The sequence below is a fragment of the Chiloscyllium punctatum genome, chromosome 9 (genome assembly GCF_047496795.1).
Source record: "Chiloscyllium punctatum isolate Juve2018m chromosome 9, sChiPun1.3, whole genome shotgun sequence".
Classification (NCBI taxonomy): domain Eukaryota; kingdom Metazoa; phylum Chordata; class Chondrichthyes; order Orectolobiformes; family Hemiscylliidae; genus Chiloscyllium; species Chiloscyllium punctatum.
The window spans coordinates 41,348,941-41,375,906 of NC_092747.1; the positions used below are offsets into that span (position 1 = coordinate 41,348,941).

The 26,966-nt window shown below is 39.9% G+C and overlaps 1 protein-coding gene across 6 annotated transcripts in view; it reads right to left on the bottom strand.

Moving 5' to 3' along the window:
* cdk8 (cyclin dependent kinase 8) overlaps positions 1–26,966 on the bottom strand; it is a 141,496-nt gene that overhangs the window by 57,196 nt on the left and 57,334 nt on the right. For 4 of the 6 annotated variants that reach the window (XM_072577320.1, XM_072577319.1, XM_072577317.1 and 1 more), the window contains exons 3-4: positions 12,196–12,306; positions 3,971–4,111 (exon numbers count right to left, since the gene is read on the bottom strand). The exons of 1 other annotated variant lie outside the window; for it this stretch is intronic. In XM_072577320.1, the coding sequence (XP_072433421.1) occupies positions 3,971–4,111; positions 12,196–12,306 (252 nt within the window). The remainder of the gene's footprint in view (positions 1–3,970; positions 4,112–12,195; positions 12,307–26,966) is intronic. One more of the 6 variants, XM_072577318.1, reaches the window with a different exon arrangement.

A 26,966-nucleotide genomic window follows, 5' to 3' on the forward strand; every position in this document is an offset into this window, starting at 1 on the left:
TGTTTAAAAAAAGAAATGGTTAATACAAATCGGGTGACTGGAATTGAGATGCGTTAGCATTGATAAAAAGTTTAAAGGGCAGAAGTGATGAAAAACAAAGATGCTACCCAGGGGACAGTATTATGACCATAACTCTGCTCTCATTTTAGCTATAGTGAGCAGTTTTAATGAGGTTAGTTGGGAAAACTATTTCTAAGGATTAAGATTTGATAACTAGTGCACCAACATTCAAGATCATGAAGACATCTTAAATAACAGCTTAAAAATAAAGACAAATACTGCACTTTTAAAGGAAAGAAACATCCTACAAGGAACAGGGTGATGGGGAACAGAATTATTGAGCATAGCAAACAGAAAAAAAATTGAAAAGACATGGGCAAACAGCAAGGTAAAAAGGACCAAGATCTCCATCATTGACACAACAAGCAACTCCATTTGTTTATAAATTTCAATGATCCAGATTTTGCCTGAGATTTGTCAGTCTTTGCCATTATTACACCTCTAAAGCTGTCAGTAATTTCAAGAATTGACTCATGCACAGTAAAGTGAGGAAATTCAGATGGGATTATATACTTCACATCAAAATATACAGTTGAAGTCTTCTAATCTATAGTAAGAAAAGGTTCTGCATGGATAACTAATATTTAGTTATCCATGCAGAACCAACTTTGTTGGTGCTAAGAAAAATGTTGCATATGGAATTAGTATTATTATTTATTGGTAGTCTTTATGACATTTATTTTTAAAGAGGATACGGTTTGGCAAACATGCAAGATTTAACTTCAGTAATGTAAGAAGCAACACACAACAAAGGTTGGACTACAGTAAGTTCCACTGATAAGCTTTGAATGTTCAGGTTCTATACAATGAGACTATTATACACGAATTTCATCTGTCTATCTCGTGCCACCAAAACATGTTTAGAAGGCTCTCAAGTTGCATGCATTTCTAAACTGTAATTATGCAAGTAGTATTAACAACAACGGTAACCTAAATTGTAGACTAATCAGAGAGGCCAACCAACAATATGCCTATCAAAATAACAAAACAGATCTTCAAGTAGTCAAATTTAAAACCAGCTTTTGAATTAGTACAAAAAGTGAACAAGAACTCAAAGCAGCCATAAATCATTAAATGTACCATGCAAAATGCCATGTTCCATTAAATCCAGAGGGTAAATGAGCAGGTTAATTGATGGAGGATGCATATTTTTGTCAGTCAGTTATTATTATTATTTGGATAATTTATTGATGGACAGAGAACACAGGATATTTCTCCAGTTTTAGGACTCATAACCAGCATCTAGATTTCATTTTACCTTCCCCCAAAAAATCTACTTTAAACAGAAACTCTCAGCACAAATGTGACCCTTTCTGTGTTTGATAACAACAAACCTTGCAGCATGACCAAAATTGCAAATTAATTCTGAAGTGCAAGTAATTTTTTTAATCTATGGACTAAATTGAAATGCCTGAAATGCATTGCATGTCAGATACGTGCAGCCAGGAAAGAGAAACTTGTCATCAGTCCAGGTTACATTTGGATACAGGCTACAAAGTTGAAAGGACAACATACCAATCCATTGACTCACATAGTTCTTGAACAGACTTATCAAAAGAAGGAGAACTGAAGAAACATTCCACAAATGCAGTAAAACACACGAAAGTGACAGCCAAGAAACACAGTTTGTTCAGCCCAACAAGATCACGTTGAATATTTATCTTCCTGTGAGCCCCCCCCAATTTCTTCTGTTCTAATTCAATGATGAAGTAGTTATCTATTCATCAATTCACAAGTTTCAATACATGTGGTAAAGGCTTACATAAACTCTGGACAATGCCTTTAATGATTTTATAAAGTACTCAAGGTGGTGAGTCAAACGTCCAGAAAAATGGAAGAAAACCAATTGGATATCCAGCAATTCGTAAAATGTACCTTGAATCAGAGACTCAAAAGGGACCATAAATTCAACAGTCACCATTCAAGATTGCCAATATAGCAAGAGACTAATGTTCTTCAGCCATGCAACACTAATCTTGAACTTGGGCAACTAGTAAATTGCACATGTTACTTAATCCATTAGCAGATTGTGTCAATTGTTACTTTGTTGATATAGGCTTAAGACAAATTGGAATGAAGGGCGTGCGCAACCTTTGTCAATGTAAAGATTTTCACATTGTAGTTATATTGAAATAATATATAAACACTGCCACAAGAAACTACTGAAATGAACTCAATTGAAACATATTCTGCATGGCATGGTTTTTCAATTAATCCATACATTGAAACATGCAAGATTGAATGGAGATTCAAAAGAGTTAGGCGAAAGTGAGGACTGCAGATGCTGGAGATCAAAGTCAAGATTAGAGAGGTGCTGAAAAAGCACAGCAGGAGGAGCAGGAAAATCAACGTTTCGGGCAAAAGCCTTTCATCAGGAATGAGACCAGGAACCTCCGGGGTGAAGAGATAAATGGGAGGAGGGTGGGGCTGGGAAGAAGGTAGCTAAGAGTGCAATAGGTGGATGGAAGTGGGGATCAAAGTGAGAGGTCAGAGAGGTGGGAAGGAAGATTGGCAGGGAGGACAGGTAATGAGGATGGTGCAGAGCTGGCAAGTTGGAACTGGGGTAAGGTGGGGGGGGGGGGGGGGGGGGGGGGGGGGGAATGACGTAACATTTCCCCTCCCCTACCTTACCCCAGTTCCAACCTGCCAGCTCTGCACCATCCTCATGACCTGTCCTCCCTGCCAATCTTCCTTCCCACCTCTCTGACCTATCACCTTCACCTTCACCCCCACTTCCATCCACCTATTGCACTCTTAGCTACCTCCTCCCCAGCCCCATTCCTGATAAAGGGCTTTTGCCCAAAATGTTGATTTTCCTGCTCCTCTGATGCTGCCTGACCTGCTTTGCTTTTCCAGCACCACTCTATTCAAAAGAGTTAACCAAGTAGATTAAATTAATCACAGTATAATTACTGGTAGTTGCACATGATCAAAGGCAAACCCAGGCATGAAGGAAAATTACTGAATGGGGAGGACCATATAATGTTATGTAGCAAGATGAAGACAACAGGGAAGAACAAAGAATGTGTATGGAGCTCATTAGCATTAAATAGGCTGGAATGTTTGGTTTTCAGCACATTGTACAGGAGTTAAAAGGTGCAGAATTAACACCAAAAGTTTACATGACCTGAAGAGCGTATGCTATACATTTATTGAAAATTATTTCTCTCTTAACCACTATGTCTATGACAGAGAGGGTCATACATACTTTGGAACAAACTAATTTTCTTCTCAAGAGCTGGAATTTATATTAAAGAGCAAAATTAATCCGATAAAACATCCCAGAAAATCAGCTACCAACTCTGTAACTCAAACCAGGTTGAGCTGTCTTAAATGCTGACTCTCTTTGAAATTAACACCTGTAAATCATTTTACGGATCTGCATGGGAGCTCCCTACAAATTTATCAAGTAGTTGGGGAAATGGACAACCTAAGGTGGTAGTTCTCAAATGCTTGAAAAAAAAAAGCAGTTTGTTTTTTTTAAAAAGTCAAAATGTTTAATGTGAAGACAGGATTAAGGGTATCCTGCCTTGAACTTACAGGTTTCTTCTTTCCTGAAAAGGGTTGGCAGAATTAATTACACTTCAAGGCACTACTTCCCCAATTTGGGTATGTTTTTGCATTTAGTAACAAAAGGAAATATGCTCAAAAGGAAATGGTTTAAGTGGAATAAGTGTGGCAATATAATTCACTCATTTGTTTAATGCTATGAAGAAATCTATGCCAAGTCGCCAAACGAAACATATTGCACTTCTGTTATTCAGCATTTACTCCAGTTAAACCCCTCACTGCACATTTCAAGAAAGATGTCAGTCTGTCCCTAAAGTAACTAGTGATAAAATTATTCCCACCTAGCCACTGTCAATTCACATGTAGATATCTATTTCAATACTCTTGATTCATCACTTACCAGATCCCTATGTAACACCCAGTTAGCATGCAGGTAGTGAATGCCATCTAGAATCTGATATAATAGGGACTTCACCATCCCTCGAGGTAATTGAACTGGTTTCTTGTTTGCTTTAGAAGCTCTGTGAAATTTGATTATGTGCTGAGAAAAGAAAAAGAAAATATTTATTAAAGAAATGAAAAAGGAAAATCAAAGCCTTGGACTATTTTAGTCCTGAAGTGCATTCCAGAGAATAATTCCTCGGTGATCCACTAGGATGTTTAAAAATCCCTTACCTCAAAATACTTAGGTGTAATTTTTCCTCAAAATCTACAAAGATTTCCATCTGTATTTACCTAAAATGAAACCCCCATCCAAAAATGTTTCTTGCATCAAACATCCAAAATACAACAAAATTTAAGCTGAAGGAGTGCAATACGTTCATGCATTAGAAGCTCAACCAAGATTCAACTGACTTACAACGAACATTCAATCAATCAGTTAAAATGCTATTCATCTAAATTCCTTCTGTAGGTAATCAATGCATAAGGACTCCTAAGTGGTCAAATAGCAATACTTCATTTGGAATTGTATGTTAAAAGCAACAAAAAAGTAAATTAAGTCATGCTGAAAATAAAATTTTATGAATAGCTACTTATTTGGAATATAACGGCACGGTGGCACAGTGGTTGGCACTGCTGCCTCACAGCGCCAGGGTCCCAGGTTCGATTCCAGCCTCAGGCAACTGTCTGTGTGGAGTTTGCACATTCTCCCTATGTCTGCGTGGGTTTCCTCTGGGTGCTCCAGTCTCCTCCCACAGTCCAAAGATGTGCAGGTCAAGTGAATTGGCCATGTTAAATTGCCCATAGTGTTAGGTGCATTACTCAGAGAGAAATGGGTCTGGGTGGGTTACTCTTCGGAGGGTCGGTGTGGACCAGTTGGGCTGAAGGGCCTGTTTCCACACTGTAGGAAATCTAATCTAATTAGATGATTGGCACTACACACAAACAGATTTTACCAAATACAATAGATAGTTCATTATTAATCTAACAGAACTGTTTGTCAACTCTCAAGTGACAAATGAATAAAATGCCACACAGAAATGTATCTGTGCTTGTAAAAATCTACATTTAGAGATGAAAAACAAGACAACATAATTGGCATCACTTGTTAATGGATTCCACAGACTAGTTACAACCAAGAATGGTTTACAAGATGAATTTTGAAATAATGACAGAAATAGATACATGTCAAGATAGCAAGGTGAAAAAACATTAGAAATAAAGATTAAAAAGACAAATTTATTTGATATATTTTCAAGAAATAACTTTCACATTCAATTAAAAATAAAGCAGACTGCTAAGTACTGCAATGAAAACTCTACTGCTGGCAGAATTAAGCTTATTTAGCACAGCAGAGCTACTAGTGAAATTTGATAAACATGCTCTTGAAATCTGCATGATTAAAAAATTTGGCAGACTGAATGTGAAGGGTTGAGGAGCCTTCCTTCATTCCAAGAATCTCAGTCATATGTCAGCTGAAAAGGGACTGCAAAGTCTACACACAATTTATTTGACATAAGAAATGCAGTTTGCTTTCTGTAGCATAGCTTTCAGTGCAAATTTCTTTTTAAGTGATCAAGACAGACTGTAAAAATAAAATAAAGTTGACCTCTGGTGAAATTTTGTAGACCATCACGTCTGTGGTCTTAGCCCAGTTACTAACATCCATTTTCATGGACATTAGTCTTCATTCACTACTTGATTAACAAAATTAATTGTAACAAAGTGATTCATATGCAAAATGTTCATAATGCCTAAAGTAGCTGATATTTTGCTCAACTAAACCCATATTGCTAAATGACACAGCAGTGAACCTGCACAGTTACTGCCTTTGCTGTTGAATTCATGTATCGCTGGACATCAAAGTGCGTATGGGAAAATTAACAAACAGTCAAATTCACAACTGATCTTGGAGGAAGCTGCTTGGGAGAGGTCACAGCATAGAAACAGGTAAGTGAATATTTTTAAGTGTGGCCTTACAGTAAGTCTGCAGTAATTAGTAGAGTGGGATCTTTCTTGATTGTGTTTTACTGAGATATGTCTTTTGATTCAACATAAAAAGTGAGTATTAAGCTAGCCTGGAGCAGTGTTTTGTAGAGGACTAAGACAGTCAAATGGATCAGTTGGAGAGACAGTTAGAGGCAATGAGAAATTTACAAGAGCAAGGGGATGTGATGGATCGCAGTTATAGGAAGGGAGGAAAGTTGCAGATACAGTCACATAGATGGGTTAACTCCATGAAAGGTAAGAGAGGTAAGGCAGGTAGTGCAGGAGTCTTCTCTGGCTATCCCCATTTCAAACAAGTATGTTGTTTTGGAAAATGTAGGGGGGTGATGGATTCTCAGGGAATGTAGCAAGAATAACCAAGTTTCCAGTATCAAGACTGGCTCTAATGCAATGAGGGGTATGTCGGGTTCCAAGGTATTGATTGTGTTTGGGACTCTCTCGTCTGAGGCACAGACAGACATTTCTGTGGCCAGCAGCAACAAATCAGAATAGTGTGTTGCATCCCTGATGCCAGGATCAAGGATGCCTCAGACAGGGTGCAGAATGTTCTCAAGGGGGAGAGGGACCAGCAGGAGGTCATTGTACACACTGGAACTAACAACATAGGAAGGGAAATGGATGAGATTCTGAAGGGAGAATACAGAATTAGGCAGGAATTTAAAAAGGAAGTCCTCAAGAGTAGCAATATCTGGATTACTTCTGGTGCTGCGAGCTAGTGAGGGCAGGAATAGGAGGATAGAGCAGATGAGAGGGGCTGGTGTATGGGAGAAGGATTCACAATTTTGGATCAAAGGAATGTCTTTTGGGGTAGAACTGACCTGCACAAAGATGGATCGCATTGAATTGGAAGGAGACAAATATACTGGCAGGGAGCTTCACAGGAGGATTTAAACGATCAAGGTTGGGAGGGGGGGGGGGGGGAAGGTGCAAGGGACACAGCGAGCAAAGAGGTCAATCTGACACTGGTACAATCGAGAAAAGAAGCGAGTCATACAGTCAGGGTCAAAGCAGACAGCAAGGGATAGCATTAAAACAGTACGGATGAAGGATATTTCCGGAAATACATCTAGGAAAGTTATTTTGATTAGATTCCCTAGAGTGTGGAAACAGACCCTTCGGCCCAACCAGTCCACACCAACCCTCTGAAGAGTAACCCACCCAGACCCATTTCCCTCTGACTAATGCACCTCGCACTATGGGCAATTTAGCATGGCCAATTCACCTGACCTGCACATCTTTGGACTGTGAGAGGAAACCGGAGCACCCGGAGGAAACAATGCAGACACGAGGAGAATGTACAAGCTCCACACAGACAGTCGCCCAAGGTGACTTTGGGTGGAACGGAGAAATAAGAAAGGAATGATCGCCTTATTGGGATTGTATTATAGACTCCCGAAGAGGGAAATCGAGAAACAAATTTGCAAGGAGATCTCAGTTATCTGTAAGAATAATAGGGTGGTTATGGTAGGGGATTTTAACTTTCCAAACATAGATTGGGACTGCCATAGTGTTAAGGATTTAGATGGAGAGGAATTTGTTAAGTGTGTAAAAGAAAATTTTCTGAGTCAGTGTGTGGATGCACTTACTAGAGAAGGTGGAAAACTTGACCTATCCTGGGAAATAAGGCAGGGCAAGTGACTGAGGTGTCAGTGGGGGAGCAATTTGGGGCCAGCAACCATAATTCTATTAGTTTTAAGATATTGATAAAAAAGGATAGACCAGATCTAAAAGTTGAAGTTCTAAATTGGAGGAAATCTAATTTTGATGGTATTAGGCAAGAACTTTTAAAAGCTGACTGGGGGCAGATGTTTGCAGGTTAAGGGATGGCTGGAAAATGTGAAGCCTTCAGAAATGAGTTAACGAGATTCCAGAGACAGTATATTCCCGTTAGGATGAGAGGAAAGGCTGATAGGTGTAAGGAATGCTGGATGACTAGAGAAACTGAGGGTTTGGTTAAAAAAAAAGAAAGTATATGTCAGGTATGACAAGATAGATTGAACGAATAAGAGCATAAAGGCAGTAGCAATATACTTAAGAGGGAAATCAGGATGCAAAATGGGGACATGAGATAACTTTAGCAAATAGAACTAAGGAGATTCCAAAGGGTTTTCTTACAAACACATTATGGACAAAAGGGTAACTAGGGAGAGAATAGGGCCCCTTAAAGATCAGCTAGGCGGCCTTTGTGTGGAGACGCAGGAGATGGGGTAGAGTCTAAATGAGTATTTTGCATCAGTGTTTACTGTAGAGGAGGACATGGAAGATATAGAATGTGGGGAAATAGATGGTGATACCTTGAAAAATGTCCATATTACAGAGGAGGAAGTGCTGGATGTCTTGAAATGCATAAGAGTGGATAAATCCCCAGGACCTTTTTTTTTTAGATTAGATTAGATTACCTACAGTGTGGAAACAGGCCCTTCGGCCCAACAAGTCCACACCGCCCCGCCGAAGCGTAACCCACCCATACCCCTACATCTACATCTACCCCTTACCTACACAACGGGCAATTTACCCTGGCCAATTCACCTGACCTGCATGTCTTTGGACTGTGGGAGGAAACCGGAGCACCCGGAGGAAACCCACGCAGACACGGGGAGAACGTGCAAACTCCACACAGTCAGTCGCCTGAGGCGGGAATTGAACCCGGGTCTCTGGCGCTGTGAGGCAGCAGTGCTAACCACTGTGCCACCGTGCCGCCCACCTTGATCAGGTATACCCTAGAACTTTGTGGGAAGCTGAAGAAGTGATTGATGGGCCTCTTGCTGAGATATTTGTATCATCGATAGTTACAGGTGAGGTGCCGGAAGACAGGAGGTTGGCTAACATGGTGCCACTGTTTAAGCAGAGTGGTAAGGACAAGCCAGGGAACTACAAAATGGTGAGCCTGATGTCGGTTATGGGCAAGATGTACATGTATTTGGAAAGGTAAGGACTGATTAGGCATAGTCAACATGGCTTTGTGTGTGGGAAATCATGTCTCACAAATGTGATTTGAGTTTTTTGAAGAAGTAACAAAGAGGATTGATGAGGGCAGAGCAGTGGACGCGATGTATATGGACTTCAGTGAGGCATTTGACAAGGTTCCACATGGGAGACTGGTTAGCAAGGTTAGATCTCATGGAATATAGAGAGAACTAGCCAGTTGGATACAGAACTGGCTCAAAGATAGAAGACAGAGGGTGATGATGGAGGGTTGTTTTTCAGACTGGAGGCCTGTGACCAGTGGAGTGCAACAAGGATTGGTGCTGGGCCCTCTACTTTACACAAATGATTTGGATGTGAACACAGGAGGTATTGTTAGTAAGTTTGCAAATGACACCAAAATTGGAAGTGTACTGGAGAGCGAAGGTTACCTCAGATTACACCAGGATCTTGATCAGACCGGCAAATGGGCTGAGGAGTGGTAGATGGAGTTTAATTTAGATAAATGCAAGGTGCTGCATTTTGGAAAAGCAAATCTTAGCAGGATATATACACTTACTGGTAAGGTTCTAGGGAGTGTTGCCGAACAAAGAGACCTTGGAGTGCAGGTTCATAGCTCCTTTAAAGTTGAGTCGCAGGTAGATAGGACAGTGAAAGCAGCGTTTGGTATGCTTTCCTTTATTGGTCAGAGTATTGAGTGCACAGGTTGGGAGGTCATGTTGCGACTGTACAAGACTGTTGGAATATTGCGTGCAATTTTGGTCTCCTTCCTATCAGAAAGATGTTGTGAAACTTGAAAGGGTTCAGAAAAGATTTACAAGTATGTTGCCAGGGTTGGAGAATTTGAGCTATAGGGAGAGGTTGAATAGGCTGGGCATATTTTCCCTGAGCATCGGAGGCTAAGGGGTGACCTGGAGGTTTATAAAATCCTGAGGGGCATGATGGATAGGATAAATAGACAAAGTCTCTTCCCTGCTGTGGGTGAGTCCAGAACTAGAGGGCATATGTTTAAGGTGAGAGGAGAAAGATATAAAAAAAAAGAGACCTACGGGGAAATGTTTTCATGCAGAAGGTGGTACATGCATGGAATGAACTGCCAGAGGAAGTGGAGAAGGCAAGTACAATTGCAACATTTAAAAGGCATCTGGATGGATATATGAATAGTAAGGATTTGGAGTGTATGGGCTAGGTGCTGGCAGGTTGGACTAGATTGGGTTGGCATGGATGAGTTGGACTGAAGGGTCTGTTTCCGTGCTGTACATCTCAATAACTCTATTACATCGACCAATTAATGAGATGTATTGTCAAACACAAATATAATTAAAATAAAAATGAATATTGTACTCTAACTGGCTAAATGTTATATAAATTAGACCATACAAAATAAGACTAGGAGTAGGCCGTTTAACCCTTTAAGTCTGCTCTACCATTCAATAGGATCATTGATCCAACAACATTCCTTATGTCCACTTTGAGGTGTTTTCTCTATAACCCTTGATTCGTCTACTGCTCAAGAATCCATCTCAGCCTTAAATACACACCGTCACTCTGCCTCTATAGCTCTGTGACAAGGCATTCCAAAGATTCTCAACTCCTGAAATAGAACCAACATCTCATCTCAGTCTTAAACTGGCTCTTCCTTATCCTGAGACTGTGCCCTCTAATCCTCAGCATCCTCTCAGTATTTACCTTGTCAAGTCCCTTAAGAACCCTGTATGTTTCAATGAATTTACCTCTTATTCTTCTAAACTTCAATGAGTAGAGTCCCAACCTAGAGTCAGAGTGTACAGCACAAGAACAAGCCTTCAGTCCTACTCTTCCATGCTGACCAGGTTTCCCAAACTCACCTAGTCCCATTTATTAGCACTTGGTTCATATCCCTTTAAACCTTTCCTATTCATATACCTGCCCAAATGTATTTTGACTGTTGTAACTGTAACTACATCTACATCCTCTGGCAGTTCATTCCACATTCGAACCACCCTCTGTGCAAAGAAGTTGCCCTCATCCTTTTTAAATCTTTCTCCTCTCATTTTAAAAATTTATAAACCTCTCTAAAGATACCACAGAGTGCTGTCTAATCTTTCCTCATAAGACAATTCCTCAGTCCTGGGGATCATTCCAGTGAACATTCTTTGATCTGCCTCCAATGAAATAATATCTTTCCTTAAATAAGGGGAAAAAGAGCTCACAGTTGCTGCAGGAATTTCACCAACACCTTGTACAGTTGCAGTAAGACTTTCATGCTCTGCTATTTTAACTCCCTTAAAATCAGGGCCAACATTCCATTATGCCTCCTGATGACCTGTTGCACCTGCGTGCTAGCTTTGTGTGTTTCATGCACAAGTACTTGAGTGCCCTTGCGTTGCAGTATTTCTCCAGTTAAAAAACACGGTTCTTTAGTTTTCTCTTCCAAAATATACAACTTCATATTTTCCCACATCATACTCCATTTGCGTATGTTTTGGCCACTTACTTAATCTATCAGTATCTCTCTGTAAACTGCTTGTATCCCTCTTGCAACTTGCCTTTTTACCTATTGTTGCATCTGCAAATCTGGCTAAAGTCACTTCCTTCCCCCATTTCACTAATATATTATAAATAGTTGTGGTCCCAGCATTGATTCCTAAGGAACCCCACTGGTTACAGGTTACCAACTCACTGTTTCTTATCCATGCCATTGTGCTATCTCCAACACCATGGGCTCTTGAGTTTTTGTGCGCTACCTTCCCAAACACATTCTGGAAGTCCAAATAAAACACATCTATTGGTTCCCCTCAATCCATTCAATGAACTCACTGCTGAGTAAAAAGAATGGGATAATTTTCTGGGAACATACTCCCCTGATAACAGTAAAAGTTATTGCAACTTGTCGTAATCTCTCACTAGTTCAATTTTACGAGGCACGTGGAATTGGGAAACCAGCTAGGCAAGTCTAAAGAAAACAATAATTTCTATTTCCTTTTCATTAGGTTCCAACAGTTCCATACCCAATTCTGCATAAAATTGCACAGAAGCTTGGTAAAAAGTAAGCTACTGACTTTATAGCTATTCAATCACTTTGAATATGTGAGCTGTGACTAGTCAATTTGACACAACAATTACTGTCCCAAATAAATCAAAAGGCACAATCTTCTGAAATAGATGATAAAATTCAAACAAACATTCAGTCTAACTTAATTAGTAGCATAAGCAGAAAAATTAAACAATGTTGTACTAAATACTGAGCAGTCCCAGAAAGGTAGACCTTACCCAGAGATCATGTTCAGCATAGTCAAACAATAGCCACACTTTCCTGTCTGCATGTGACAGAAATACTTTCTGAAGAGCAATAACGTTTGGGTGTTTCAACTCCCGCAGCAACTGTGAAAGAAAAAATACCGTATTAAGATTACTACAACTGAAATGTACATTTCCATTGTAGGAGTGTTAACAGATCTTTCAATATGTGTTTATTCTTAAAATCTTGAGATATTATTTTTAAAAATGTAATTACTTACTTCATTTGCATCCACATCCTAAGTTTTATACTGACCAAAATATGTTTGCTGCACTCAAAATGATTTCGGCATAAAAAATAAGTTTAAGACATTTAAATGGACAATGAACAAACGTTTCCAGGCTGTTTACAAGGGAATCAAAATAATTATAACTCAGTTGCACAATTTCTTTAAATGGGATTCTCCACATCAAACTGAATTTGTCGACCTTTGTCTATTTCTTGTTTTTATTCATTCTTTTTAGCTATTCAACCAACACAGTTCCAGGATATGACAGGATTTTAAAAATATAATGTTCCATTCATGGAATGTGGGTTTTGCTGGCTGGGCCAGCACTCATTGCTCGTCCCTAGTTACCCTTGAGAAGCAAGTGCCGAGCTGCCTTATTGAACTGCTGCAGGCCATTTGATATAGTTACATCCACAACACTGTTAGGAAGGGAGCTCTAGGATTTTATTCCAATGATGGAATGGAGCTATAACTCCAAGTCAGGATAGTGTACAGCTTTGGAGGGCAACTCTGATATGTGCCTTAGAGATAGTAGGCTATATAGCAGGAGGGGAGATACTTGCTGCAAGATTCCTAGTCTCTAACCTGCTATTGTCATCACAATATTTATATGGTTAGTCCAGTTCAGTTTGTCAATGGCACACATTGCTGTTACTGTACATCAGTGGTGGGTGAGTGAATGAATATTGATATAGGTGCCAAACAAGCAGGCTATTTTATGCTGGATGGTGTTAAGGTTCAAGTTAAGTTGGAGTTCCACTCATCCGAGCAAGCGGGGAGTATTACATCACACTCCTGTCATGTACCTAGTAGATGGTGGACAAATCTTGGGCAGTCAAGAGGTCAGTTACTCACTGAATGATCACTAGCCACTGTACCACTCCTGCGATTACAATATTTATTGTAATCACAATGTTTAAAATGGTTAGTCCAGTTCAGTTTCTTGTCAATGATCATCCCCAGGATGTTTATAGCTGGAGATTTAGCGATAATGCCCTTGAATGTCCAAGAAAAGTGGTTAAATCACCTCTTGTTGGAGATGGTCATTGCCTGGCACTTGTGCAGTATGATGTTACTTACCAGTGATCAGCCCAAGCTTGGATATTGTCCAGGTCTTGCTGCACTTGGGATAGACTGCTTCACTATTTGAGTTGAACACTGCTATCAGCAGCAAATATACCCATTTCTGATCTTAAGATGAAGGGACTGCTATTGATGAAGCAGCTGAAAATGTTTGGACATACAGGCGGCACGGTGGCTCAGTGGTTAGTACTGCTACTTAACAGGTTCGATTCTAGCCTTGGGCAACTGTCTGTGTGGAGTTTGCACATTCTCCCTGTGTCTGCGTGGGTTTCCTCTGGGTGCTCCCACAGTCCAAAGATGTGCAGGGCAGATGAATTGGCCATGATAAATTGCCCACTGTGCTAGGTGCATTAGTCAGAGGGAAATGGGTCTGGGTGGGTTACTCTTCTGAGGGTCGGTGTGGACTGGTTGGGCCGAAGGGCCTGTTTCCACACTGTAGGCTATTTAATCATACAATACCCAGAGCAACTTCGATTCAACTCCATTTTGATTAGCCCTTTCCCACTCTTCCTATCTCTCCTTCACTTTTAATGATTTGCACTGTTCTGAATGAGTTTTGCATGCAAAATCTAATTGGCTACATAGGTGATTTACTGGTGGCAGTTAACAACTAAAAACAAAAAGTCACGGTGATTTGGTAAACTAAACATCCCCTTATGAACACCTGTACAGCTGACATTACTGACTTCCAACAATCAAAATCATCTTTCCTTTCGCTGAATAGGACTCCAAACCAACAATACTCAATCCAATGTGGACTTGATGTTAAGGGAAGGGACTTGAGGGATAATGTTTTCACACAGAGGGTGATTCGCACATGGAACGAACTGCCAGACGAAATGGTAGATTCAAGTACAATTACAACATTTAAAAGACATTTGGATAAGTAAGTGAATGGGAAAGGTTTGAGGATATGAGCCAAATGCAGGCAAGTTGGACTAGGTAAGATTGGGAAACTTGGTAGGCATGGATGAGTTGAACTGAAGGGTCTATTTCTATGCTGTCCAATTATGGCAGTCACTCTCACCTCCCCTCTCAAACTCAGAGGATCAGTCAGCTCATGGTGACTGCACCAGCTCTCCAAACTAGCATTTCACCAAATGCCACTCTCCTGCCTGACACTTGTAACCTTCCAAATTGTTCCTTTTCAAACAGCAGTTGAATTTGGTTTGAATACATAGATTGACTCTGTCTTGACTATACCCTCAGGAAGTGAACTCCAGCCTCTAACAACTTACTGCATGAAAATAAACCCTCTCACATGGATTTTGTTCCTTTTGCTGATCAAGTGGTAAGTTCTACCCACTATTCTGTCCAGACCCCACATGATTGTGAATGCCTCTATCAAATCTCCTCTCTGCTGTCTCGTTTGCAAGAAGTAAAATCCCAACTTCACCAACTATCTTCGGAACTGAAGCTGCTTTTTGTAGAAGCCATTCTCATAAATCTCCCTGCACCTTCTCTGATGCCATCACATCCTTCCTGAACTGTAGTGTCTAGACCCAAGCTGAAGCCAACTACGTGTCTAATCCAGGTACAACCTCCTTGCAGCTGTAATCTATGCCTCACACAGTCTAGAACACTAGATGCTTCATTAATTTGTTATGAAGATGTGAGTGTTCTGTATCTTTATGAGAGTTATAAACTAGCAGAACTACCTGACAGCACTGTGTTCTGAGTAAGATACAATGTAACATGTAGTCCAGCAGCTAGGGTAGCTGGATTGCCTGGAGAAAAAAAACAAATTTGAATTCGGCCAATCAGTTTAAATTTTACCTCCCAAAAATACAAAACTCCAATCAAGTTTGTCAATATAGTAAATTCAATCTTAAAATCCAATGACACAATCTGATGCATTGGGGATATAAGACCTCAAAAAAAAATGAACAGTTGGGGGAGAATTGCTAGAAGACCAACAGATGTAGGCTTGCTAGTAAGAACGGAGAGGAGCCTGTGTCGAGAAGGCGTTTGCACAGAGAAAAAAACATCAGCACTGAGCTGGAGAGAAAATCTACAGGAAGAAGATACCATAGCTGGCTGGTTTTTAACTTGGAATTTTTGAGTAAATCTTAAATCGGGGGTTTTATTGGACTAGTATTATAGAAGGGAAAGTAAAAGATAGGTTAGAGGAAGGAGTTGTAGTTCGTTAATTAGTCTCTGTTATACTTCAAGAAATAAAGTTATTTTTTACTTCAAATAGTTCTTGGCCTCTCGAATTTTCAGATTAATGCATGGAATAAACCTTTGCTGTGTTGCTGTCTTAAATTAAGCAGGAGGGTTTACCCAGTGTCATAAAGTGCATACTCAACTTATTCTTCCACCTTTAATGATTTATGCATTCATACACCCAGATGCCTCTGCCCTTGCACCTCTTAAAAATTGTGCCTTTACCTTTTCTTGTCCGTGAAAAGAAATCATTTCACATTTTACTGCTTTGAACGGCTACTTGTTCACCCATTACACCAACTTGTCTCTGTCCTTTCCAAGTTCAAAAGTATCTTCCTCAGAGCTTAGAATGTTTACAAGTTTTACCTCATCTGCCAATATCAGTCTCCATCAGGTCACAACTTGAGGGAGAGTATTACATGTTCCTAAAACCAATATGGATTAAGAAAAATTTTAACCTGCCCCTTCATCAATTATTTACGAACCAGAGAAAGTAATCAGTTCCTATTCCATCTCTAAATATCAGTATAAGATTCAGGGAACATAGCATCTTTTCTTGATTCATTAACACTTTGGCTAATTTATAAACTAACCCAATAGCTTTTTGGTTGAATTAGTTCTATTGAGTTTCATGAAGGTTGTCACTCCACAAGGCATGAAGTGTCTTCTCAGGCTACTTACTGGGCATTTCTCGGTAACTACCTACCCCACCTACATGCTCTTCGCATTGGATTCTAGCCTCATTTTGCCTCGAGCCCAGATTGGACTGGCATCTCTAGTGTTGTGGCATCTTTAAAAGGCATGGTGCATCTGGCCCAGCACTGCTATTCTGTAGTTGCCCTGCTTGGTTCTTGATATTTGTTTGGAACATGGAAGACAAGGGAAAATTGGCACTCCACTTTGCAGTAGGACCTGAAGGTCTTGCTTGGTGGATCATCCAATTCTCCTAGGATCAGTAGAGGATGCCAAGACACCAGAGTGGTCAGAGGTTGTCAGGACAAGAAAGATTGAAACAACTGTAGTGTTTCCAATTAGAACTCAGGTTATGGGTCAATGCGATCAAATTGTTTGAAATTATCACAAGTACACAATACAGATAAAATCTGACTTATATCAGGAACTGCGAAATCTAAAAAGAGTTGACTCATGTACATACAACACATAAATCTAAGTTGTTTTGATTAAATGGCAAAAGAAACTTATTTACTAAGAGTCATAAAGCTGTGAAGTTTACTTTCAAAGCTAGAAGTTAAGGCAGAAGCACAAAATTCAGGCATAGGTACATCATGCAGAAGCAGATAGAGGCCAGTTTGTATGATTATGACTATGACCTGCCAATTCAGGTTAACATCAAAACAGACAAAATGGAGTAAATAACCCCATTCCACGCAATGATCTCGATGCATTCGATATAGTATGGGGAACATGTGATGATGCTGCCCCTTTAGCAAGGCTATTTTGTCCTTGGGTTTAGTTTTTTTAAAAAAGTGAGGGCGTAAAGGCAGAGGTGGCAAATTGGTCAGAGCATTCAGTAATAGAGTTGAGAGGTCACGTGGTTTGACAGGACATTGGTTAGGCCACTCTTGGAATATTCTGTGCAATTCTGGTCTCCCTCCTATAGGAAGGATATTCTGAAACTTGAAAGGATTCAGAAAAGATTTACAAAGATGTTGCCAGGGTTGGACGGTTTAAACTATAGGAAGAGGCTGAATAGGCTGGGCATGTTTTCCCCGGATTGTCAGAGGTTGAGGTTTATAAAATCATGAGAGGCATGGATAAGGTGAATAGACAAGGTCTTTTCCCTGCGATGGGGGAGTCTAGAACTCGAGGCACAGGCTTAAGATGAGAGGGGCAAGATTTAGAAGGGACCCAAGGTGAAAATCTTTTACACAGGGTGGTGTATGTATGGAATGAGCTGCCAGAAGAAGGAGTGGTGGAAGCTGGTGCAATTACAATATCTGAAAAAGCACCTGGATAGGTATATGAATAGGAAGGGTTTAGAAAGCCAGTGTTGGCATATGGGACTAGACTTGTTTAGGATATCTGGTTGGCATCGATGAATTGGACCGAAGAGTATGCTGTACATTTCTATGGCTCTAAGACTCTATAAATGTCTGGGAAAGAGTCTAGTTTAACAAGGGCAGAGGAGTGGCCAGTGCTCCCGGTTCAGGTTTTTTTCTAGTTTATTTTTAGTTGTAACAGTGAGAACTGCTGCAGACCGGAGAAAGGTTCTAAGCTTCAGCGATGATTCTTGACTTCCTTCTCTGAAGTCTCTCCTGCCTCTAAGAACCTTTGAATTTACCTTTGGACAAGGGGTGGTTTATGTGCTGTTACAGGAATTGGAACAGTTTCTTAGTTAAGTTGCTATGTTGAGTTGATCGAGTTTTCAAATACTGGCGTTATTCTAAATTCTGTTTCTTTTGTTCATGTTTCAACTGTAGTCTTTAAATAAATTCTGTTTTGCTTAAAGCTAAGTGGTTTGATCAGCTACATCACTTCTGGAATATCCACTCCACATTTGCCTTTAAAACAAGAAAAAGTCAGGGAGTCAACTCACTTCTTAAAACATTTTCAGGGGTTCTGGCCTAGTCCATAAACAAACGCTGTCCAAGCACTAGTCATACATTGACAACAGAGCACATGAGTTAGAAATTTGGAAAATTCTGTACAGGGAAGTTCAGTATATGATGGTTAAATACTTCAAGTAATGAATTAATCTCAAGAAATGGATTGTGTGTACAGCTACAATCCTTTTAAGTTTTCTACAGTTGTCTGCCTTTTCATTATTGAAAAGTTGGTTTAATAGATTTGATAAATCTGTGTATTGTGTACTTTTCTGCCAATATTGCAGGATCCTGAAGCATGATCAAAACAATAATATTTCGTAAACCCTTAAATTGCCAAATTTTGGCAAAAAACATTTATATTAATGATTTAGACCTCTGAATCAATAATATCAAGTTAACAGCAATAGTCGATACTGAAGTTTTTCACAAGTTAGAAGACAACATTACTAAGTTTACAGCATGGATATGTAATTGACAAATAAATTTGAACACAAATAATTGTGAAAAATTACATTTTAGTGAGAAACTAAAGTCACATACAGGTGTCATTATTAATCTTGAGATCTGGGAACAACTCCAGTGCAAACATCTGAGTACACTAACCTACTCACCTTGATTGCATCATCCTCATCACGAACTCAGGGCTTGTCTGACAGCACCTTGCAAACCCATGATATTTACCACCTCGAAGGTCGATTGCAGCAAACACATGAGAACACCACCACCTGCAAGTTCTCCTCCAAGCCACACATCATCCTAATTTGGAACCATATAGCCACTCTTTCACTGCCACTGGGCTAAAATCCTCTAAGTGCTTTCATAACAGCACTGTGGTTATACTTAGAAGTCATGGACTGCAGCAATTCCAAGAAATAGCTCACCACTACATCAGCAGGATGCTTTGGGAAGGGAACCTTTGCTGACATAACGAACAACTGCACTCACCCCTCAAATATTAAAAATAAATTTGCACTAAGTACACTAGCTAGAAATATTATTCCTGAGTCAACTCCCTTGTTATTACCATCTATGGCACAACATGTCTGAATAGTGAAGACACATATGGCTGGATTTGTAGGGAAAGGATACTCAATTCTCAGAGCAGATAGCTTCCCTTTGTCAGGCTACCGAACTCACTTCATTGTCACCATTGCCATTAAATGGCCCCTACCCTCTTCCCATCTATCCCTCCTGCAGCTCACATCTTTCCATTTTCATGTTTGTTTTGCCCATGGTTCCTTCATTCCCTTCATTTCAAGATTGGAAGAGACACCTAAACTGGACCTGAGGTATGCACTTGACCATGTCATCATGAGTACTATTTATACCTGCATTTTATAGAACCAACATATTTTTCCCCAAGTAGAAAAAACAATGAACAGAGCTATATGTGATACACAACTTGGCCACAAAAAAAAATTCTGATCTGATCTGAATTCCATGCCTTTTGTCGGATTTTCAGCCACTTCCCTTTTCCTCTTGTTGTCCAGAAGCTGGATAAACAATTGATGGTACAACCAGAAGTCTCATGCATGGCAGCAACAGGATCATTCAGAATAACTTCTTCTAAACCTCCAACCACAGGTTTGTTTCCTCCCAACCACCCTTGATGCTCCAGACATAGATTCTGTTTCTGGGTTAGCAGCAGCAAAAGCAAGAGGATGAAAATCGATGCTTAGAGAAGCTGAAACAGAGCAATGGGGAGAAACAGAATGGATGATTGGAGAAGAAGCTACTTAAAGGCTCAGTCTCTATTCCTCCAATCAAGTTCTGCATTGATTCCCACTCTCAACAAGGAGCCCATGTCTGCAGTTGTTCAGCCATGGACCACAAAGGAGTGATAATCCAAAATAATACTGCATAGAATTAACCATTCTAGAATTTTATGCCCCATTATTGCCTTTTTGAAGGGCTACTTCAAAAGCCCTTTCACACAGAAAGAAGATGAACTCTGTAGTTTGAAGCTTACTCACATAATACCCAAGAATAAAAAATATGCTGAACAAGATGGAGAGCAAAGCATCTATTAGCCCAAATCCAAAAATCACAAAAGTTACAATATTCATCGATAAAACGATAACACAATCAATATTTTGAAACAAACATAGTTAGTCACAGAATAGTATCTACAATTCATCACCATATTGATGAATTAGGTGGCACAGTGGTTAGCACAGCTGCCTCCCAATGCTAGGGAACCCGGAAAAATTCAACCTTGAGCGGTTATCCATGTGGAGTTTGCACATTCTCCCTGTGTCTGCATGGATTTCCTCCAGGTGTTCCAGTTTACTCCCACAGTCCAAAGATGTGCATGTTAGGTAGATTGACCAAGCTAAATTACCCATAGTTTCCAGAGATGTGCAGACGAGGTGGATTAGCCATGGGAAATGCAAAGTTATAGGGATAAGGTAGAGAGATGAGTATGGTTGGGAAGCTCTTTGGAGCAGTGGTGTAGACACGAAGGGCCAAACGGCCTGCTTCCACACTGTAGCAATGTCAGGATTCGCTATGATTTAAAGAAGGGTAGAAAAGCAAAGGAGAGGGTGCAAGAATAATTCACAAGGAGGATACTGGCACTGTGAAATTAGAGAATGAGTGGTCATAATTTTAGGATAAGAGGAAGCAGATTTAAAAGAGAGAGGAGGAGAAACTACTTTGCTGAAATTTGTGCATTTGTGGAATTTACTAACTAAGGCTGTGGCGAATGTCACAATAGAGTAAACTTGAGGAGGAGACAGACAAATTTATAATTAGCAGCAAGTTGAAGGTTTTTGGAGAGTGGGCAGAAAAGCAGAATTAAAGCCAACATGAGCCATGCCCATACCAAATGGAGAAGGTTCAAGGGGCTGAATTATTTTCTTCTACTCCAAGTTTTTATGTTATATCCACCAAGAATGAGTAACAAGTCTTTTGGAGAATAAAAAGCAAGTTATTTGAAATTAAAGGTTTTGAAGCAGATGTTTCCACATATTGCAAAAAGTGAAACTCAAAACCACTACAAAATAAAATAGAAAATTGAAAATAAACTTAATTTCTAAGTGACTAGAGGAGTGTCATAGTCAAGAATTGAGGCAAATCACATAAATACATTTACAGGTAGTTCTAGGATAACCCAGCTGTTGGCAGCATGATTTGGCTATAATGTCACTGAAGAATTAGGGAACAGTATTTGTGATTTTCGCAATTGAGCAATTGCAGCAGAAACTGGCTCGCATGCTGCGTTCTGCGCATGCACCCATGACCACATCAAAATCTCCGCTCCGTTCTGTGTATGCGCCTATGTCCATACCGTTCTGTGCTCATGTCAGTGCTCACACCATGGCATGCACGTGCGACATCAGTGCCGGTCTTTCTACTGTTCTGCACACACAACGTCCAAGCCTAAGTCTCTGGGCCGTTCTGCATATGCGCAATGTCAGCACCAGTCTTTGAGCCATTCTGCGCATGTGCCAACGTCCACGTCAAATTCTCCACGCATGCACCGATGCCCATGCTATTCTGTGCTTGTGTTGGTGTTTGCACCATGTCTTACATGTGCAACATTGGTGCCAGTCTTCATGCCATTCTGCGCAAGCAACGTCCAAGTCTCTTGCCATTCTGTGCATGCGCGATGTCAGCACCGGTCTTTGTGCTGTTCTGCGCATACATCGATGTCAGCTGCCAACACAGCAGCTTTCTATGAGGTGTACTATACAGACAGGCAGCTTGTTTACATTTTTAAAATGTACTCTGTTAAATTTATTTTTGTTTCATTAATAAGTAGGATTTCAACCTTTATTCAGTCTGTGCATTTGACTGTTGGGTGATTTTTGAGCGATCGTGAGTGGTATTTTTTGCTGGCCTGCCCCAACCTCACTTTTTCCATAGGCCGCATTACAGTATTTCTATCAAGTGATGTTCTATTAAGCGAGGTTTCGCTGGAACATTACCACAGCATTATAGGAGAACTACCTGAGAAGGGAATCTAAATAAACATATGGAGGGTAAGGATATTGAAGGTTCTGGTGATGGGGAGGGTTCCAGGATGCTTAAGTTGGGCCAAAAAAACAGTTTGTGTGTTGGTATGTTCTGTAATATTACATTTCAATCACCCCAGGATTACCAAAATACTGCAAAATTTTGAAGGATTATGTATATTCAAAGTCTGAATCACCATCCAGACCTTGACTACATGGCTCTGATGTCTGAATAACAGACTATTATTGCTTCATCGGGCATTACAACAGAGAGGCTAAGTGTCATTACATGATGCATGCTTGAATGCACAATCTCAAACCAGAAATAACATGCAATTGCAGTATGTGGAAAACTGGGTATAAGAATGAAGAATGTAGCAAACGCTAGAAAATCAATAAGCAGAATCACAAAAAATAAGGAAATATGGGTTTGTGGAAGGAAAAAGGTCAGGTTAATTTTTTTAAGCACAGATATTGACAAAGATTCTGCAATCAAGACATTATTCTGTTTCTGCCCCTGTCAAATATTGATGTGTTTTTGTATATTTGTAACATTTTCTACTTTTATGTACGAACTAGTGCATGGACTTCAAGTTTATCCAGCTCAACTGTCAAGTAACCTCTACTTTTACCTGACTTGCTTGCCTGTTTCTCCTTCAAATAAGCTTCTTTATTTTTTAACATAAGGTTTGGGCATCACTGGCAAGGGTGGCACGTCTCCCTAATGGTCTTGAATTGCATGGCTTGTTTGGCACTCAGGACAGTGAGGAGTCAAGCACATTTCTGTGGATCTGGAGTTAGACGTAGGCTGGACCAGTTAAGGATGGCAGATTTCCTTTACAAAAGAACATTAGTGAACAATCAACAGAACTTACCATTAGATTAGTTTTTTTAAAAATTTCAGATTTTACTGAATTCAAATTTCACTATTTGCCATATTGGGATTTGAACCCACATCCTCTGAGCATTGATCCGGGGCTCTCAATTACTAATTCAGTGACAATTACGCTAGCCCCTCCTCTTTTCATGAAATATACATTATTTGGCAATAACTGAGACACCACAGTTTCTACAAAGCAAGAGAGCTGGAAACCTGAAAGCCCCTCAACAAGAGCTAGTCTTGTAATAATCTAATACAGAGGTGAGGAATACATATTAAACCAACAGAAGCGAAAAAATAAAAACTACAAAGGTCTACAAAAACTACTTCTCCAATCTGGTTATTTGCACATTCATAAATGAGTATATTAGATAGCAGATTAAAATATTCTTAAAAGAATGAAGCAATAATTTCTACATTTATATTCATAAGTGACATTTGTGAGTACTATAGTCACACATTTCATGGAAACACTGCAAATCCAACTGCAAATCTGCCCTTTACAACATGAAAAATGCACAATGACAATGGTTTGTAATCATAAGTCTGTTTTTTTTCTAGAATCCATCTACAAGATAATTGCCAATGATCTTTTCTATAAAGTTGTATGAACTGTCATGTAGTGCAGCAAATGAGAAAAGGTAATGGAACAGTTTTTTGATAACAGTGTTCTGATAAGAAATATTTACATTTGATCTGATACATGTGGCTTGGACAGGTAATGTTTATGTAAATTTGATTTATCTTGCCCTTCCACATCAATAATTCACCAAGAGTGCACTATTTTGACTGAAGAATTCTTTTTTAAATTCAGTCATAGGATATGAGCATTGCTGGCTTGGCCAGCAGTTTTATTCCCCAACCCTTGTTGCCCTTGAGGTGGTGGTGGCAAGCAGCCATTTTGAACCACTACAGTCCTTGTACTGTAGGTAGACTCAATGCCATAGGAGGAAATCCAGCAGCACTGTGGGTCGAACTAAAGAACACTTGTTACATGCTCTCTCTTCCGTTCACCAGTCCTTTTGCTATTGCTTCCTTCTCCAAAAGCCTTGTTAGGAAGTGAGGCAGCAGGTGGGAGCATCAGGAAAATAGGTGTCCAGTGAAAGGTGGCAAAGCTGCAGATTGTTTGCAAAAAAGGCCAAGTATGCTCAGTACCATGCTAAAAACATGCTATTGCCAACACGTTTTAAATCAAAGTTACCTATACATGTGAAGCAAAGTAAAGAATTACAGGACAGGACAGACAGAGGTTTGAAAAATATTTCAAAGGGCATATTCCATAATAAAGTCAAAATTCTGCTCAAAAGATCCACACAAGGTAACCTGTTTATGGCCCACCACAACTGAAAAACAAAATAACGGGTGTGTGTTTGTGACACCTACATTATAATCTGGGATGAAGCTCCAAACGTTTTCGCTTTTTTTCTGGTCCACAGTATTTGAACACAGCATTCAGCAGGGTTACATGCTACTGTTTAAAAATATTTAATTTTTGTCATCTTGTTCAGCAGTAGCTGACATTTCTTTCCAAACCAATGACCCCTACACCTGGAAGGAGAAGGACAAGAAATATATGGGAACACCACGGAACTGTTTTACCATTCCTTTCACTGTCATGGGTGAAAACCCCAGAATGCCCTTCTCAACACCAGTATGGAAGCACATACGCCCCAAGGAATGCAGTGGTTCAAGAGGTAGTTCACTCCAAACCTCCCAAGGGGAAAACAGGAACGGACAACATGCGCTGCTTAAGCCAACAAAGTTAACTTCTCGCGAACAAATTAAAAATTCCTGATCTGATCTCCTGATCATGAACTAGTCTTTGCTTTTTGTTCCAACCCACTGGGATAGGACACCTTAAAACTTTAAGTCATACTAACTGCTGAAGTTTGTTTAAAAAAAAAACAAAGGTACAGAGAGTACCCAGATTTACCAGACTTTCAGACAGAGGGTGACAGAAGGTGTGGATCAGGTTTCTGCATAAAACAAGATTTGTTTTGCTTTAAAAAAAGTCATTTGACTATAGTTACAAACACACAGATATAAACACTGGCATACCATTAACTAGAACACTAATCCTCACAAAACACACCAACTCTCTCTCTCATGCACAAACAAATAGGAAAAATAGATTACAGGAGGAAGTAGAAAAGATAGAAAATCAGTTTCGTGGTCTTTGCTTCCCAGTTCCAATATTGGGAGGAGCCTAATTTGGCTAGCAAATCCTCTGTGTTCAGTTGTCTTTCTCAGTAAGTTTCAACTGGCTTTTAAGCAGTATGGGGCAAATGATCAACTTCTAGCATGTCTCTGATTTATCAATTCAAAAGTCACAGCTGCAGAAAAGGTAACTGGCTTTCATCAAGTTTAAACTGAATTTTTTTTATAAATTACAGAGAGTAGACTTGGGAGAACAACAGCACATGATTTTTTCACTCTGTGCTTCTACGTCACAGTCATCAAGAACTACAGCACAGGAAAGAAAGCCCAGGGTCAAAAACAACCGTCTAACTATTCTAATCACATTTCCAACACTTGGTCCACAGCCTTGTATGCCTTAGCATTGCATGTACATGAAAATACTTCTTAATAGAATATCAGGCAGCAAGTTACAGAGTCCCACTACCTTCTGGGTGGAAAAAGTATTTCTCATATCTCATCTAAATCTATCTTAAATCTAGTTTCCCTGATCATTGATCCCCCAGTCAATGGGAAAAGTTTCTGCCGAGCTACCCTAACTATGTTCCCTCAATTTCATCGGTTCACTCATGTCCCCTCTTAATCTCCTCTTTTCTAAGGAAAAGAACTCCAGTCTGCCTAATGTCTCTTCATAATTAAAACTCTCCAGCCCAGACTACATTGCTGAACGCTTTCAAGTTTCACAAAGATTTACAAGGATGTTGCCAAGGTTGGAGGCTGAAGAGGCTGAATAGACTGGGGCTATTTTCCCAAGAGCATCAGACGCTGAAGGGTGACCTCATAGAGGTTTATAAAATCAGAGGGGCATTGATAGGGTAAATAGACCAAGTCTTTTCCCTGGGGTAGGGGAGTCTAAAACTAGATGACATAGGTTTAAAGGTGAGAGGGGAAAGATTTAAAAGGGATCAAAGGGGCAACATTTTCACGGAGGGTGGTGCGTATATAGAATGAGCTGCCAGAGGAAATGGGGAGTGTGATACAATTACAGCATTTGTAAGGCATCTGGATGGGTACAGGAATAGGAAGGGATTAGAGGGATATGGGCCAAGTGCTGGCAAATGGGACTAGATTTATTTGGGATATCTGGTCAGCACAGGTGTGTTGGACTGAAGGGTTTATTTCTGTGCTGTACATTTCTGACTCTGTAACATCCTGGTTAATCTCCTTTGCACCCTCTACACTATTATCACTTCCAACCGAAAATATGGGTTGCACAACTGCACACAATATTCTATCTGTGGCCTAACCAACATTTTCTACAGTTCTAGTATCACTACCCTGCTCTTAAAGTCTATGCCTCGACCAATAAAGGCAAGTAACTTAAAAGCCTTCTTAACGAATGTATCTACTGGTCACATTATCTTATGACACTGATGTACATGCACACCAAAGGTCCATCTGATCCTCATGCTTTCCAGGATCTTACCAATTCATCATGTTCTCCCTCCCTAGGTTTCTGTAATTTGTTTCCAGTTCCAACCTGCACAGTTAGCTGAGAACTAATCAGCTTCAATTACAAACAAATCAATTCCTGATGATCTGTGCATTGAAGGACCCATTGCTATAATTAAAAGTTCACAATCAAATTCCTTGCTGTGAAATTACGCAGCAATCCTGGTAAACCCTTGTTTTTACAAACAGTTCTCTCTCATGGCAGTCCACAGTA